Here is an 18048-nt window from a genome sequence, read left to right as displayed (position 1 = left end):
TTCTACGTTGGTGAAGTTAAACTTTCAGAGACAATTCAAAAATATAACAAAACTATACACATTAAAATATTCACTACTTAGTTTTAAGCTTTTAAGCCAGTAACAAACTAAATGTCTAAGAAAGGAGAAAAGAATAAGCAAACTGTGGTGTTCCACTTGATCTAATATGACATCATTTAAAATCATTACAAAAATTATATAGGCTTACAGGAAATGCTTATAATAAAACTAAGTGCAAACCAAAAGAAAAAATCTACAATATGAGGCTAACCATGTAAAGAAATACGGGCAAGATATAAAAGGGTTAGCTATAAACAAAATTTAATTTGTTGGAAAACATTTTTTCTTTTATTTTAGTTTAAAGTTATAAGAAATCTGACTCAAAAATGTATTTTGACAGTAACTTTGGATAGATCCTTTCTTAAGCTTAATCATATCCTAAATGTTAAATTATAGAGAATTGAGTTTTTCCAACAATAGTCACTATGCTCAAAAAAATGCGAATGAAATATTTATTTTTTTTAAAAGAAAACCATCAATTTTCTCTACCACATACTTTTTTATTACGTTACTACTTACACAGAGAGGGTTTCCAAAGCATCTTCAAAGATGTCCTGGGGGAACAAAAAACACAATAAGTGTCTCAGGAATCAAGAACTTTAAATATAAAAGAGACTCGTGTGTGTGTGTGTGCACGTGTGTGCACACGCATGTGTGTGCACACGTGTGCATGCGTATGTGCCCAAGCACATGTATGCATGCCTGTCAGCAACAGAGAGGGGAGTTTGGGTGGGCTGCAGTAGAACTACTCCACTTAACGCTCACTAATGTAATTCCTTTCAGAGAAATCAAGCACATGAATGTAAGTGAGATTTAACTTAGGTAAGTTTTTTTAAAAAAAATAAGACTAGTAAAATACTCAGCTAGCAATCAAACTGGGCTAATTTGAAGAAACTGTGACTCCTCTAAAGGAGTCTTCAGTCTCATTCAACCCAGAAGCAGAATGAAACAAATAACAGGACTTGCCCCAATTCAGTCATCTCTTTCTCCCTGGCTGGCCACGTTAGCACCCCTGGGCCTTTGTGTCACATCTAACTCCACTACCCACCCAGCACATCTCCCTGCCGCCAGACTGTTCTCTACAGCATAGAGGGCAGCCTTTTCTTTATGCCACTGGCCTGTTCAAAAGTTGCATCAGGAGAAAAACCCAAACACATACACACAACACACACAAACACACACACATGCACACTCCCATCTGCTTACAAATCCACACATGCACCCCACACTCATACACACTGACTCGCAAGCTCACCCGTAAACTCACAGACACACACTTAGAAACACACATACACTCACACACAAACTTACACATACACAAAGTTCCCTCATAGCTGCAAAAATCAAATCCAAGGTCCTCATGCAGTTATCTGGGACCCACTATAACCTAGTTGAATCTCCAAACTCTCCTTCCCTCACATTCCTACCACCATTTCCACAGCCACACACAGGACCTCCCTGGCCTCCCTGCTCCCACGCTTCACACCTGCCATCCAATTCTTCACGTAACAGCTGAAGTTACTCTTATCTTTCTCTTCTTTAATAAGCTCACATCATACTACTGCTTTAGACCTCTTTAAAAGTTTTCCACTGCACGTAGAATAAATCCAAATTTAATAAACATCCAAGACCTACTGTATAGTACAGAAAATCTTCAATATCTTGTAATAACCTATAATGGAAAAGTTTCTGAAAAAGAAAGAATATATATATATACACAATATATGTGTGTGCGTGTGTGTATATACATATATATGGGTGCTTAGTCAGTCATGTCTGACTCTTTGCAACCCTTTGGACTATAGCCCGCCAGGCTCCTCTGTCCATGGAATGTTCCAGGCAAGAATACTGGAGTGGGTTGCCATTTCTTCCTCCATGGATCATCCTGATCAAACAATTGAACCCATGTTTCCTGTGTCTCCTGCATTGCAGGCAAATTCTTTACCCACTGAGCCATGAAGGAAAGCCTATATATATATATATATATATATATATATATGTATGTATGTATCTATATGTATCTATATGTATATACATATATACATACACACACATATATATATATATATAACTGAATCACTTTGCTATAAACTTGTGTTGTGTGCTTAGTCCTGTTATTTGTTTCATTGTGCTTCTGGGCTGAATGAGACTGAAGAGTGTGTGCTTAGTTGCTCAGTTGTGTCCAACTCTTGCAACCCCATAGACTGTAGCCTGCCAGGCTCCATGGGATTCTCCAGGCAAGAATACTGGAGTGGGTTGCCACTTCCTTCTCCAGGGGATCTTCCCAACCCAGGAATCGAATCCGGGTCTCCTACATTGCATGCAGACTCTTTACCGACTGAGCTACAAGGGAAGCCTATATAATATAAACTTGAAACACTGTAAATCAACTATATTTCAATTTTTAAAAAGAACAAGGTAGAGTCCTGAAAGAAAGATAAAATTCAAATTCCTTCTCAAAAATCTATGAAGCCCCTAAACGACCCTGCCAGCCTCTGACTACCCCTCTGCCCACTGGCCCCCTTACTAACTCCACTTCAGCCACAAGTCTGTCCTTCTGTTCCATGCACAAGCCAAACTCATCCCATGCCTCTCTGCATGTCTCTTTACCAGACTGTTCTTCACTCAACTCTTCCTATGGCTGACTCACTCTCATTTTTTCATTTTCAAGTCCTCTGATAAACCAAATTAAAATTACTAACAGCAGCATATTAATAGTTTCCCATCATCTGATTTCTTTCATTCTCAGTACCATTCTTAATATCACAATCTCTCATCATCTCATCTGTTTACTTGGTTACAATCTGTCTCCATCAGGGCAGGTTCTCATTTATCATGTCTACATAGAAATCACCAGGGCTTGGCACAGAGTTGTTGTTCAATGAATGTTGCTGAATGAATGAATTGAGCTTGGGCCATCAGGGCAGTGATCACATCACCTCATTTGGAGCTATAAGACAGAAATGAAGAAAGAGGACCCAAGAGCTTTTCTCTCATTTGATTATTAATACTGAACAATGTATACACCATACTATGGCTTTCCTGGTGGCTCAGATGGTAAAGAATCCGCCTACAATGAAGGAGACTAGGGCTCAATCCCTGGGTCGGTAAGATACCCTGGAGAAGGGTTTGACAACCCACTCCAGTATTCTTGCCTGGAGAATCCCATGGACAGAGGTGCCTGGTGGGCTACAGTCCATGGGGTTGCAAAAGACTCAGACACAACTGAGCGACTAAACACGTACAACATACTAACTCTGCAGGCAGGCAGGAAACAAAATGTGTAAATACAAAAAAGAAGAAACATTCTAAGTAGTGGCAGAACTGAGTTGAGAATTTGGGATCCCTGATCTACATTCATACCATACTCTGTAAGGGAGGTGGAATCAAGGGCAATTCCATCTTATTCCTCATTCTCCAGAGACTAATGACTGGAGCAAAATCAGAAGCTCATACACCAGCCATGAAAGAATAAGGAGCTGGTGCTATAGCAGAAGAAACTAAGCCAAAAGTAAGAAGATGCTTCTCTGGCCTATATAAAAATTTCTAAGAAAACATTCCTTTATCCAAATCAAAAGTCTGAAGAGGCTCTTGGTATCACCAACCTTGTCATTTTGAATCACAGCCCAGCGTCCCACATTCCAGTACACAGGTTTAACATCTGAAGGGTTTCAGAGAAGGTGGAAGACTAGGCTCTCCAGAAACCCAGTTCTAGTTGTGATGACCAATTAAATTTACCTGTGCCAGACACCAGCTCATGGTCCCTCCAGCATTCCTGTTAACCCCACCCAGGCCGACCTGTACCAGGAAGGGGGAATGCAGAGAGCATGCTCCTGAGAGCTTCTGTGCACCTGACCCCCTCCTCACAAACCTCAACCCAGAGCAGGGCACACAGCAGGCACAGAGACACAGAGTGGGCTTCAGGAAAGATAGCTCAGAAAGCCAGCTCTCCTTTTTAAAAGAAACAAGGCTAATATTTACACTTAAACAAGTAATATCCCTATACCCATCTCAGTGTTATACTTTTTCCATTAGTCATGTACTGATGTGAGAGATGGACCATAAAGAAGGCTGAGCACCGAAGAATTGATGCTTTCGAACTGTGGTGCTAGAGAAGACTCTTGAAAGTCCCTTGTACTGCAAAGAGATCAAACTAGTCAATGCTTAAGGAAATCAACCCTGAATATTCACTGGAAGGACTGATGCTAAAGCTCAATTTCCAGTACTTGGCCCACCTGATGCAAAGAGCTGACTCACTGGAAAAGACCCCGATGCTAGGAAAGACTGAGGGCAAGAGGAGTAGGGGACGACAAAGGATGAGATGGTTAGATGGCATCACTGACTCATGAATTTGAACAAACTCCAAGAGATAGTAAAGGACAGGGAAGCCTGGCATGCTGCAGTTCATAAAGTTGCAAAGAGTCTGACACGACTTAGTGACTGAACAACAGTAACAATCCATCTCAAAACAAGAAACACTAAGTTATATCCAGTAAGAAATCATCTTCATCTGAGTAACACCTCTCCCTTTATCATATGCAGTGTGTGCCTGAGTGCTCAGTCACTTCAGTCATGTCTGTTTGTGACCCTATGGACTGTAACCCATCAGGCTCCCCTGTCCATGGGATTCTTCCAGCAAGAGTACTGGAGTCGGTTGCCATGCCCTCCCCTAGGGGATCTTCCTGACCCAGGGATCAAACCCGTGTCTCCCACATTGCTGGCAGATTCTTTACCCCTGAGCCATGGGGGAAGCCCCTATCATATGCAGCAGGTTCTCTAAATAAAACATACTGTACAACATGGAAACCACAGCTAACAATACTGCACTGCATATTTGAAAGTTGTTCAAAGAGCTGATCTTGAAAATTTTCATCATACACACAACCAAATTATGACTATGTGACATGAAGGATGTGTTAAATAACCTTATTATGGTAGTCATTTTACAGTACAGTCATGTATCAAATCATTAAGTTGCACACCTTAAACTTACACGAAGTTACAAGTTAACTACAGCTCACAAAGCTGGGGGAAATTTTTTAATTAAAAAATGTTAAAATAGATTTTTTCCACTTAGATTAATAATAAAAATTTAATAGAATGCCTCCACATAACAGAGAAAATCCACCAGAGTTCTAGGATATTATTCTAATAAACTAGAAATCAAAAAGAGAAATAGAAAAAAAAAGCAAGAGAGAAGGATAAAAAGAGGAAGAAAACTTTGTCTCTAAAGTCCAGACAAAAGGTGATTTTTTTTTTTCACTTAATAAAAAGAAAAGGAGTTTCCCTGGTGACTCAGAGAGTAGAGAATCTGCCTGCAGTGCGGGACACCCAACTGGAACCCTGGGTTGGGAAGATCCCCTAAGGAAGAGAAAGCTACTCATTCCAGTATTCTTGCCTGGAGAATTCCAAGGACAGAGGCTACAGTCCACGGGGTCACAAAGAGTTGGACACGACTGATACACAAAGACAAGAACTAAGATTAAATGAGTGCCTAACATGTGTCAGGCACTATACAAAGCTCCTCCAATTTGTAGCAAGTAAATTCAGTCACAGGTAACTAACTACCTGAGCAATATTACAAGGCTGGTAAGTGAAGGAACTGAGATTTGACTCCAGATTTAACTTCAAAGTATTTTTTTAATGTCAACTAAGAAAAACATCCAAAAAATGGAGCTAAGGCAATTGGGCAGAGGTGGAGAAGTGGAGGAGAGAAGAGGGCATCATATCTCTGGAGGCAACACTGCAGACTGTTGCACAAATCCTCCCAAGGATTCTTGAATTCCTTCAGATGATGTCCTTGTGTTTGACTTTGCTATTTACTATCAAATTAGAAGCCACAGCATCTCTTGCGGAGGTACGGGTCCTCAGTTACCTGCCACAGGGGCAGGGGGTCTGGATACAGCAGACCTGGTGTGGTATAAGCCCTCTTGGAGGAGGTCGCCATTAACACCACCTTAGAGCCACCAGAACTTACACAGGACTGGGAGAACAGACTCTTGGAAGGCACAAACAAAACCTTGTACACACCAGGACCCAGGAGAAAGGAGCAGTGACCCCACCAGAGACTGACCCAGACTTGCCCGGGAGTGTCTAGGAGTCTCCGGCAGAGGCGTGGGTCGGTGGTGGCCTGGTGCAGGGTCAGGGGCACTCAGTGCAGCAGTGCACGCATGGGACCTTTTGAAGGAGGAAGCCATTATCTTCATTACCTCCACCATAGTTTGGCCTCAGGTCAAACAAACAGGGAGGGAACACAGCCCTGCCCATCAACAGAAAATTGGATTAAAGATTTACTGAGCATGGCCCCGCCCATCAGAACAAGACCCAGTTTCCCTCTCAGTCAGTCTCTCCCATCAGGAAGCTTCCATAAGCCTCTTATCCTTATCCATCAGAGGGCCAACAGAATGAAAACCACAATCACAGAAAACTAATCAAACAGGTCACATGGACCAAAGCCTTGTCTAACTCAACGAAACTATGAGCCATGCTGTGTAGGGCCACCCAAGACAGACAGGTCATGGTGGAGAATTCTGACACAATGTGGTCCACTAGAGAAGGGAATGGCAAACCACTTCAGTATTCGTGCCTTGAGAACCCCATGAACAGTATGAAAAGGCAAAAAGATAGGACACTGAAGGATGAACTCCCCAGGTCGGTGGGTGCCCAATATGCTCCTGGAGATCAGTGGAGAAATAACTCAAGAAAGAATGAAGAGACGGAGCCAAAGTAAAAACAACACCCAGTTGTGGATGTGACTGGTGATGGAAGTAAAGTCTGATGCTGTAAAGAGCAATATTGCATAGGAATTGCAATGTTAGGTCCATGAATAAAGGCAAATTGGAAGCGGTCAAACAGGAGATGGCAAGAGTGAACATTGACATTTTAGGAATCAGCGAACTAAAATGGACTGGAATGGATGAAATTTAACTCAGATGACCATTATATCTACTACTGTGGGCAAGAATCCCTTAGAAGAAATGGAGCTGCCATCATAATCTACAAAAGGGTCCAAAATACAGTACTTGGATGCAATCTCAAAAATGACAGAATGATCTCTGTTCCCTTCCAAGGCAAACCATTCAATATCACAGTAATCCAAGTCTATGCCCCGACCAGTAATGCTGAAGAAGCTGAAGTCGAACAGTTCTATGAGACCTACAAGACCTTCTAGAACTAACACCCAAAAATGATATCCTTTTCAATATAGGGGACTGGAATGCAAAAGTAGGAAGTCAAGAAACACCTGGAGTAACAGACAAATTTGGCCTTGGAGTACAAAATGAAGCAGATCAAAGGCTAACAAAGTTTTGCCAAGACTACACAACAGTCATAGCAAACACCTTCTTCCAACAACACAAAAGAAGACTCTACACATGGACATCACCAGATGGTCAATATCTAAATCAGATTGATTATATGTTTTTGTAGCCAAAGATGGAGAAGCTCTATAAAGTCAGCAAAAACAAGACCGAGAGCTGACTGTGACTCAGATCATGAACTCCTTATTGCCAAATTCAGACTGAAATTGAACAAAGTAGGGAAAACCACTAGACCATTCAGGTATGACCTAAATCAAATCTCTTACGATTATACAGTGTAAGTGACAGATTCAAGAGATTAGATCTCACAGACAGAGTGCCCGAAGAACTATGGACAGAGGTTTGTGACATTGTACAGGAGGCAGTGATCAAGACCATCCCCAAGAAAAAGAAATGCAAAAAGGCAAAACGGTTGTCTGAGGAGGCCTTACAAATAGCTGAGAAAAGAAGAGAAGCTAAGCGCAAAGGAGAAAAGGAAAGATATACCCATTTGAATGCAGAGTTCCAAAGAATAGCAAGGAGAGATAAGAAACCCTTCCTCAGTGATCAAAGCAAAGAAATAGAGGAAAACAATAGAATGGGAAAGACTAGAGATCTCTTCAAGAAAATTACAGATACCATGGGAATATTTCATGCAAAGAGGCACAATTAAGGACAGAAATAGTATGGACCTAACAGAAGCAGAAGATATTAAGAAGTGGCAAGAATACACAAAGAACTATACAAAAAAGATCTTCATAACCCAGATATCCACGATGGTGTGATTACTCACCTAGAGCCAGACATCTGGAATGCAAAGTCAAGTGGGCCTTAGGAAGCATCACTAGGAACAAAACTAGTGGAGGTGATGGAATTCCAGTTGAGTTATTTCAAATGCTAAAAGATGATCCTGTGAAAGTGCTACACTCAATATCCCAGCAAATTTGGAAAACTCAGCAGTGACCACAGGACTAGAAAAGGTCAGTTTTCATTCCAATCCCAAAGAAAGGCCATGCCAAAGAATGCTCAAACTACCACACAATCGCACTCATCTCACACACCAGTAAAGTAACACTGAAAATTGCAGTGGGATGAACGGGAGGGATGGGATGGGGAGGGAGGTGGGAGAGGGGTTCTGGAAGGGGAAAACATGTACACCCATGGTGGATTCATTTCAACGTATGGCAAAACAAATACAATATTGTAAAGTTAAAAAATAGATAAATAAACTAATTTAAAAAACAGAAAATTCTCCAAGCCAGGCTTCAACAGTACATGAACCATGAACTTCCAGATGTACAAGCTGGATTTAGAAAAGGCAGAAGAACCGGAATATCAGGGGATGTTTAACAGGAGGATTCCTACGTGCTGTTTCTCATAAAACCTCTGTTCCTTATCAAGTGGAATGGCACACTGTTCCCAGGACAGAGGTCATGGAATGAGACGGGCTCAGGTCTCCTTCAGTAAACATTCTCCTTAGGCAAAACTAATTAGTCTCGATCCTCTTTCTTGAGATATGATTTGTCTCCTGACCTTGTGACTATTATTATTCCCTTGTTCCCTTGGTAATGGTTGCTGTACATTTGGTTTTCTGACCTTTATTATTGTCAAAAGAAATTTCTTGCAACACAGCATATATATACTCATAAAAAGATCATTAAAGCACCCTTCCTCCATCAGAGGCTTGGGTCCCCGTGTCTTTCCTTCTCTCTTTTTTTCCTTTTCTATCTATCTTTCTCTCCTTCATTTTCTTATCGTCAATTCCAGACCACCAGATCCCAGTCCATTAAAGGACCCCAACACCGGAGATCAAATCGCCAACATCCGTTGGGTCATCGAAAAAAGCAGGAGAGTTCTAGAAAAATATCTACTTCTGCTTTATTGACTAAGCCAAAGCCTTTGACTGTGTGGATCACAATAAACCATGGAAAATTCCTAAAGAGATGGCAATACCAGACCACCTGACCTACCTCCTGAGAAATCTGTATGCAGGTCAAGAAGCAACAGTTAGAACTGGACATGGAACAACAGACTGGTTCCAAATAGGGAAAGGAGTATGTCAAGGCTGTATATTGTCACCCTGCTTATTTAACTTACATGCAGAGTACATCATGCTAAATGCCAAGCTGGATGAAGCACAAGCTGGAATCAAGATTGCAGGGAGAAATATCAATAGCCTCAGATATGCAGATGACACCACCCTTATGGCTGAAAGTGAAGAAGAACTAAAGAGCCTCTTGATGAAATTGAAAGAGGAGAGTGAAAAGTTGGCTTAAAACTCAACATTCAGAAAACTAAGATCATCACATCCAGTCCCATCACTTCATGGCAAATAGATGGGGAAACAATGGAAACAGTGAGAGACTATTTTTGGGGCTCCAAAATCACTGCAGATGGTGACTGCAGCCATGAAATTAAAAGATGCTTGCTCCTTGGAAGAAGAGCTATGACCAACCTAGACAGCATATTAAAAAGCAGAGACAGTACTTGCCAACAAAATTCCATCTAGTCAAAGATATGGTTTTTCCAGGAGTCATGTATGGATGTGAGAGTTGGACTATAAAGAAAGCTGAGCACCAAAGAACTGATGCTTTTGAACTGTGGTGTTGGAGAAGACAAGAGAGTCCCTTGGACGGCAAGGAGATCCAACCAGTCAATCCTAAAGGAAATCAGTCCTGAAAATTCATTGGAAGGACTGATGTTGAAGCTGAAACTCCAATACTTTGGCCACCTGATGCAAAGAACTGACTTATTGGGATAGATTCTGATGTTGGGAAAGGTTGAAGGTGGGAAGAGAAGGGGACGACAGAGCATGAGATGGTTGGATGGCATCACCGACTCAATGGACATGAGTTTGAGTAAGCTCCGGAAGATGGTGATGTACAGGACAGCCTGGCATGCTGCAGTCCATGGGATCACAAAGAGTCAGACACAAATGTGCGACTGAACTGAACTAGAAGCCAGATCAGATCAGTCAGATCAGTTCAGTCGCTCAGTCGTGTCTGACTCTTTGCGACCCTATGAAAGTAGCCAGATACTATGAGATTATTTGTTAACTTGCAGATTTCAGAATGGTAAGAAAACCTCAAAGATTACAGTTTTATGACCCTGTAAGACACTATCCAGTTTTATCTGTAGCCTAGGGATCTTAAGCTAACATTGTTCTTGTTTGAAGTCTATAAATACCTGGTTCCACAAACAGCCCATGAATCAGTTTCCCATCTCACTGGTTTCCTTCAGTGATGGGTTAAATAAAAGTTTCAACATGTCCACTTTGTATCTTTATGAGAGTCATATCCCTGAGCAAGCTTCTCCGGGAGCTCCTTTCCTCAGTGGATTCCCATCAGGACCGCTAGGTTTGGCACCTGATCTGCAGGGAACTGCTAGTCAACAGTCTCCCACCCAACACTAAATATCCATACATCTACATGCATTTCTCACAGAGCATAACAAGATTTTTCTACCTCTGGTCTGTTACTTCTCCAAACTCACCATCAACTTCCCAGTGCTTCACCACTGCTGGTTTTCACTTCTCCAGTGATTACGACAGCTGGTTTCCCTGAAACTTCCCACCACTAGGTAATTGTACCATGTGGCTGCTGCTACTAAGTCACTTCAGTCGTGTCTGACCCTTTGTAACCTTATGAACTGCAGCCTGCCAGGCTCTTCTGTCCATGGGATTCTCCAGGCATGAATACTGGAGTGGACTGCCATGGTCTTCCCTTCAGGAGTATCTTCCCAACCCAGAGATGAAACCCGCATCTCTTTTGTCCCCTGCATCGGCAGATGGGTTCTTTACCACTGCACCACTTGGGAAGCCCATGCACCATATGGGGTCCAGTTGAAAGACATACAGTCAGAAAAGCATCCAGAGTCCTTCCAGTTTAAGGAAAGTAATACAAGAAAGGCTTTAGCGTAGTCTGATGCAACAGAGATAGATGTTTTTCTGAAATTCCCTTGCTTTCTCTATAATCCAGCAAATGCTGGCAATTTGATCCCTGGTTCCCCTTTCTTTTCTAAACCCAGCTTGGACATCTGGAAGTTCTGGTTTGCATAATGCTGAAGACTAGCATGCAAGATTTTAAGCATGACCTTACTAGCATGGGAGATGAGTGCAATTGTCCGATGGTTAGGTTAGCACATTCTTTGGTACTATCCTTCTTGAGAACTGGGATGAGGATTGACCTTTTTAAGTCCTGTGGCCACTGCTGGGTCTTCCAGAATCTAATGGCAGAAAGCAAAGAGGAACTAAAGAGCCTCTTGTTGAAGGTGAAGGAGGAGAGTGAAAGAGCCGGCTGAAGACTAGATATTAAAAAAACTAAGATCATGGCATCTGGCCCCATTGTTGCATGGCAAACAGTAGGGGGGAAGGGTGGAAGCAGTGACAAAATCCTCTTCTTGGGCTCCAAAATCACTGCAGATGATGACTGCAGCCATGAAATCAGAAGACAATTGCTTCTTGGAAGGAAAGCAATGACAAACATAGTGTGTTGAAAAGCAGAGATATTACTCTGCTGACAAAGGTCCATATAGTCAAGGCTATGGTCTTCCCAGTGGTCACATACAGTTGTGAGAGCTGAACCATAACGAAGGTAGACCACCAAAGAACTGATGCCTTTGAACGGTGGTGCTAGAGAAGACTCCTGAAAGTCCCTTGGACAGCAAGGAGATCAACCCAGTCAATCTTAAGGGAGATCAACCCTGAATATTCACTGGAAGGACTGATGCTGAAGCTGAAGCTCCAGTATTTTGGTAATCTGATGTGAACAGACGACCCTTTGGAAAAGTCCCTGATGCCGGGAAAGATTGAGGGCAGAAGGAGAAGAGGGCATCAGAGGATGAGATGGCTGGATGGCGTGGCCGATGCAATGGACAAGAACTTGGGCAAACTCTGGGATACGGTGAGGGACAGGGAGGCCTGGCATGCTGCAGTCCATGGGGTCATAAGGAGTCGGACACAACTGGGCAACTGAACAACAACAACAACACAAGAAAACTCATGCTGCTGACAAAAGAGATGTGCTCAGCGGAAAGCCTCAGCGTTTAGTTCCATCCATAAAGACTGCTGCGTCAGCCTCCCCAGCTCCCATGCTGGGGCCAACCCTGAGGAGCTACTACACTTGGGCATGAGTGTAATAAATGTTTATTTGAGCCACACCTGGCTCCTAAGCACATGCTGCCTCCAACGGAACCTCACCTTCTCAAGAGCCTATCTTGACTCATGGCTGCAGTCAAGGGCCATCTAACTCCTGAATTCACTTTATAACCCAACACAGTACTCTGCACTTCAAAAACTATTAGCAGATAATTGTTAGAAGACTGGCTAGCTGAGAACTCTTGTTCTGAGATGAGAGGTCTTTACTTTGAGCAGTTTCATTCTGCAATTCAGCAAATGGACTAACCTTGTTAGGTGAGAGATTCCCCAGGGGGGAACCTTCCAGATGCCATCCACCACTCCAGGGCCTGCTCCCTGCTGGGTGGGGAGCCTGAAACCTGACTTCCTTCCCCCAGCAGGATGGAGGATCCTGGACATGGAACAGAGAAGTGAGGGAAAGGAATGGGGGTGCTGCATCACTGCTAAAGCATTTCTAAACCATTTTCATCTTCATTTGTAACATTCTGAGTAGCAAAAATGCATGCAAGTGCATTTAAGTGACAGCAAGTTTTTAATAAGTGTTTATTTCTTTAAGACTCTTAAATAATGGAGATACTAATGATGAAGATAGTTGTATTATTTTTTGCCCTAAGGGAGAGAGGCAAAGACTAAAGATAACAAATATGCTATTAAAATATGCAGGAATTTAAATACTCTATTAATTTCCAAAGAGATCAAATACATTTACAAATTTTTCAGGTCTCCCCATCTGAATTTTAATTCACTTTGGGGTATGAAAAGAAATATGTGGTAAATATTACTCTAAGAAGGAAAAGGAAGTAGGAAGGAACACGATAAAAGTTAAAAGTAGGTCCTGCAAATCCGGTAAGTTGAATCACTTCTCTACGGCCTCTTCCCTTCTCCCCTTACCTTTTCCTTTTTCTCATCTTCCTCCTGTGCCTCTTCCTCCATTTTTCCCTCTCCTATTTGGATGATTTCAATAGGACTGTGAGCCAAAGCCACCATGTTCTCATTCATTTGTTGTTCTTCAGGGAGGGATGACAAGGTCTGAAGGGGCTCTGTTGACACCTTCTTCCTCAAAGAGAACCACTCCCCACCCCATAGCATCAGACCCTTCCCACCGGAGCCTTTACCCAACATTCCATTCTATTGACCAATGAAGCTGTGTGTTTGGTACCATGAACTCAAAGAACCCCAGAGCTGCTGAGAACTCTGACAAGTAACAGATTCTACTCTTGGCTCTGGGTCACATCTGGACTATTCTCAGGGAGATGAGACATAAAGAGGATGCCCTAGCCTCTCAAAGGATTAGTGCAGAGATTAAGAAACATGGGTATTAGGGTCCTAAGAACCAAAGACACTCCTCCTCATGACATTGTCTCCTGGTTGATCAAGATGTCCAAAATGGGAAATCAAACTGACATCAGTTGTTACACTTTATTATCATCTTAGTGACACACCAGAAGGGCTCCTCAAATACTGGATGTAAGTCTTCTCACACGAAAAAGGAAAAAGTTCATTGCTAAAGGAATCATATGGGAAATGCATAAACCTAAGTGATATCATTCCCTACTTCAATAAAGTGTTGGTTTTCCTAAATCAAGGTTAATTAACTTAAAATACACATTTATTATATATCCATGAAGTGACTCTTAGAAAATAATCGGGGTAAAGAACTTTTGAATATATGTATCCTGAGCTCATGTGTCAGGGAGAATTTTTCATTCTGCTCACATCTGCCATCCATGGCCTTTTGGAGCATTTAAACTCTTCCAGTTGTATTTTATAGGCTGCATTTTTGCATAAATTCCTATTATAGGAGGAAACATCGATGCCCCAGACTCTCTGGAGCCAAATGTAAACCTCAGCTTCAGTTTATTCCCAGTACTGGATCTAAAGGGTGCAATCACTGCTCATACCTCCCCTTTAAGGATTAACATTAAAACTCAACTGACCCATAGAGCTCTTAGTCAGAGGGAAGGAAAGTGATGGGGGCCCATACACTAGAGATTCTTCACACCCCCACATGCCTACTTGGCCCTTCAAGTGCATAAAATGCAACCTTCCCAAGGTTATGAGCAGAATTCTTAAAAAGAACAGACAAAAAAAGAACCAGACACAGAGTTTATCTTCCACATTTGCCCAGAAGGTTTATAAAATCTACTTCCTGGGATATGCTTATCAAAAACTGGAGATTTTCATACACTATTAAAAACTAGAGTTTTTAAATTTCAGAAATACAAATAGTAAAAATCAACTGCCAAAAGAAAAAAAAAAAAGCGTGCCTGAGAAATTTTTAAGCACTCATCACTTGTAGTTGAAAACTATTTCACACATTCTCCAAGTACAGTATTAACATAATTTTCGAGTTTCTCTCATGCCAGGGAAGTCATCTAATATTACCCCATAAGTCCTGTCTTTTTTTTTCAAGCTTCATATTTACAAAAAAATCACAGATCTCATAGTGAACACAGGAAATATGGAGTGACAGTCACTTCATTAGGAAAGATTACACTGAACACATAAATAAATTGAGCAGATTTTAACTAAGCCACTATCATGTGTGGGTAAGTCAGATTTTATTCAAAGATTCACTTAAGTGCATTTCCAGCACAAGAGAGTGGAAAACATAAATTTAGGCCAGGAAGTGGAACCCACATGGGTCTCAATCTCAGCTCTACCGCACCCCTATCAGAACTCCCTGACTGAAATCAAGGGCTATCATACTTCTTTTGAATCCACTCTGTAACCCAACACAGTACTTTTGCACTTTGCAGACTCTTAGCAATGGGGATTCCAACCATCTCCCCAAGTTGTTGGAAGGATGTTAGAGATACAATAGCATGTAAAGGTCCAACTCAAAACAGACTCAGTAAGTACCATTCCTGAGGATACTAACTTCTCAGGTATGGGGTGAACTGGTGGACTCATGGACACAGAGCTGGGATCCCTCAGTCTACTTCCTCAAGAACTCTTTCCCACTTAAGATTCTGCATCTTCTTTTGAAAGAGAGAAAAGAGGCTGAATGTGGGAATATTTATAGCAAATAGGTACTCAAAAAATGTTAACTGCCTTACTTCTCCCATCCGAAAATGCCTTCATCTCTTATCCTCCAGTGCCCAGACTCTTCCTACTCAGTGGGTTACTCAACACGATAAACATAACTTATGAGCACAGAGCCTAAGACCTCAGCTCACTGGGAAGCAATGACTTTGGCCAACAACGTGACCTTGGTTAATACACTCAACCTCATGGGGCTCTAGCCTCCTCATGAGGAAAGCAGAGAGGCTGGCACAGATACCATCCCTTACTCAAAAGCCTAGATTCTCTGAATTCAACACAAATCCTCCCCAGTAAGGGAGGCGACTGTCCATCACACATGCTAAAATAAAATTCCTCGCTGAAGGCTGGCCTCCGGAGGGATTGCGTCCAAATGAAGGGCTGGGCTGTCAGAGTCCTATCAGTTGTACTAACTCATTCCTCAATAGCCAGCTAGTGTGTTAAGGACCAGGCAAAGCAGTTCACATGATGATTCTTTGGAGTTTCTAACAACCAAGCGCAGGGAAAACATGAAATTAAAAAGAACCACCAGACGTCACCCTCACAAATAACAAACGAACCGGACAGCACTGCTTTAATTGTTAGTCACTCAGTCATGTCCAACTCTTTGTGACCCCATGGACCCCACCAGGCTCTTCTGTCCATGGAATTCTCCAGGCAAGAATCCTGGAGTGGGTAGCCATTCCCTTCTGCAGGGGATCCTCCCAACCCAGTGACAGAACCCAGGTCTCCTGCATTGCAGGAAGATTTTTTACCCACTGAGCCACCAGGGAAGCTCAGCATTGCTTTAGTTTCTCTAACATATAGAGAAGTGTGTTTTTAAAAAAATGAAATAGTTAACTTTATGAAGGGGGAAATATTTTCCTTTCTGCATTTCATTATAAATATGGAGTTGAGGTGCAGCTTAAGGTAAGGGTTAAGTTCTAAGTCAAGTACATAAAAGGAAAATCACATATAGTCAAAATTGACATTGAACAAATACTTTAAATTGCCATTATTACAGAATTCACACAGTTTGGGATATAACCTCAGAGAGGAATGGGCATGTACAAACCCAAAATGTGTAGAGCCATGTGCGGCGGTGTGTAATAAAGAGCATATATGCAAAACATAAGTTCTTTTACAAAGGTGTACTGTTGAATTTAACAAAAATTAGCAAATTATTTTACTTCCCTATACACAGTCCTCAGCTACTATTTTTATGGTTGTAAAATGAACCCTGGCAATCACTTAATAGGTCAAGCACTCCTGTCCTCTGGCGCCAGTCCTACAAATCTATAGTAAACAGAGGAATATCTGGGGCATACTATTTTTGCAGGAGAATAATTTCATACAAAACAAACAGCTACAAACAGAACCAAGAGGCTGAGTTTTAACATTTCAAGCTATTTAATCTTGAAACCATCACAAATAGAGGTATTTTTAATTTAAAATGAACAGAGCTGAGAATTCCTTAGTAGTCCAGTGACTAAGACTCTACACTCCCAAGGCAGGGGGCCTGGGTTCGATCCCTGGTCAAGGAACTAGATCCCACATGACGCAACTAAGACTCGGCGCAGCCAAATAAATTAAACAAATAAATAGTAAAATGAAGAAAGCTGATACTTCTTCCTATGAATAAATAACCATAAATTCAATCTGTTGATGTCTATTAATGTTAGACATTTTTATATAATTTTATTTATTTATTTTCGGCTGTTCTGGGTCTTCACTGCTGCACAGGCTTTTCTCTAGTTGCAGCAAGCGGGATATACTCTTCCTTGCAGTGCGCCAGCTTCTCATTGCAGTGGCCTCTCTCATCACGAGCACAGGCTCTGGGAGGTGCAGGCTTCATTAGTTGGTGGACTCAGTAGTTGTGGTTCAGGGCTCTAGAGCACAGGCTCAACAGTTTTGGCGCACACGCTTAGTTGCTCCATAGCATGTGGGATCTTCCTGGATTAGGGATTCAACCCATGTCTCCTGCACTGGTAAGCGGATTCTTTATTGCTGGGCCACTGGAGAAACCCCTATGTTAGACATTTAGATGCTTATTTCCAATTCACAATCAATCATCAGAAAAAAATTTCACCTGGACTTCCCTGGTACCAGTGGTTAAAAATCCACTTTCCAATGCAGGGTACATGGGTTTGATTCCTGCTCAGAGTAGATTCCACATGGCATGGGCAGTTAAGTCCTTGCACTGCAACTGAGCCCACTACCCTAGAGCCCATGTCCCACAACAAGAGAAGCCACCACAATGAAAAGCCTGTGGACTGCAACTTGAGAGTAGCCTTCAGTTGCCGCAACTAGAGAAAGCCCTCGCACAGCAACAAAAACACAGCACAGGCAAAAGGAAATAAATAAATAAAATTTTAAAAAAACATTTTACCTATACTATTACTACTGTTAATATATTCTGATAATAACAACAATAATAAAAGGTTATTGAGTGCCAAACACTGCTCTAAATCCTTAATGTGCATTAGCTCATTTAATCTTCATAATGACTCTATGAGATACGGTTATTATTATATC

The 18048-nt window shown here is 41.8% G+C and overlaps 1 protein-coding gene across 8 annotated transcripts in view; it reads right to left on the bottom strand.

Moving 5' to 3' along the window:
• Positions 1–18048, bottom strand: part of TTC39B (tetratricopeptide repeat domain 39B) — a 141234-nt gene that overhangs the window by 97622 nt on the left and 25564 nt on the right. For 4 of the 8 annotated variants that reach the window (XR_014056627.1, XR_014056628.1, XM_081500012.1 and 1 more), the window contains exons 1-2: positions 13384–13552; positions 580–614 (exon numbers count right to left, since the gene is read on the bottom strand). The exons of 2 other annotated variants lie outside the window; for them this stretch is intronic. Coding sequence is in view for 4 of the 6 variants with exons in the window: in XM_081500012.1 (XP_081356138.1) it covers positions 580–614; positions 13384–13491 (143 nt within the window). In the remaining 2 variants the exon portion in view is untranslated. Of the gene's footprint in view, positions 1–579; positions 615–13383; positions 13553–18048 lie in introns of those variants that run through there. 2 more of the 8 variants (XM_081500038.1, XM_081500054.1) reach the window with 1 other exon arrangement.

Source organism: Giraffa tippelskirchi, chromosome 1 (genome assembly GCF_054371585.1).
Source record: "Giraffa tippelskirchi isolate mGirTip1 chromosome 1, T2T-mGirTip1v1.2.pri, whole genome shotgun sequence".
In the NCBI taxonomy this organism is placed as follows: domain Eukaryota; kingdom Metazoa; phylum Chordata; class Mammalia; order Artiodactyla; family Giraffidae; genus Giraffa; species Giraffa tippelskirchi.
The sequence above is the reverse complement of the archived record's forward strand: the minus strand, read 5'-3'. Positions and strand labels throughout refer to the sequence as shown.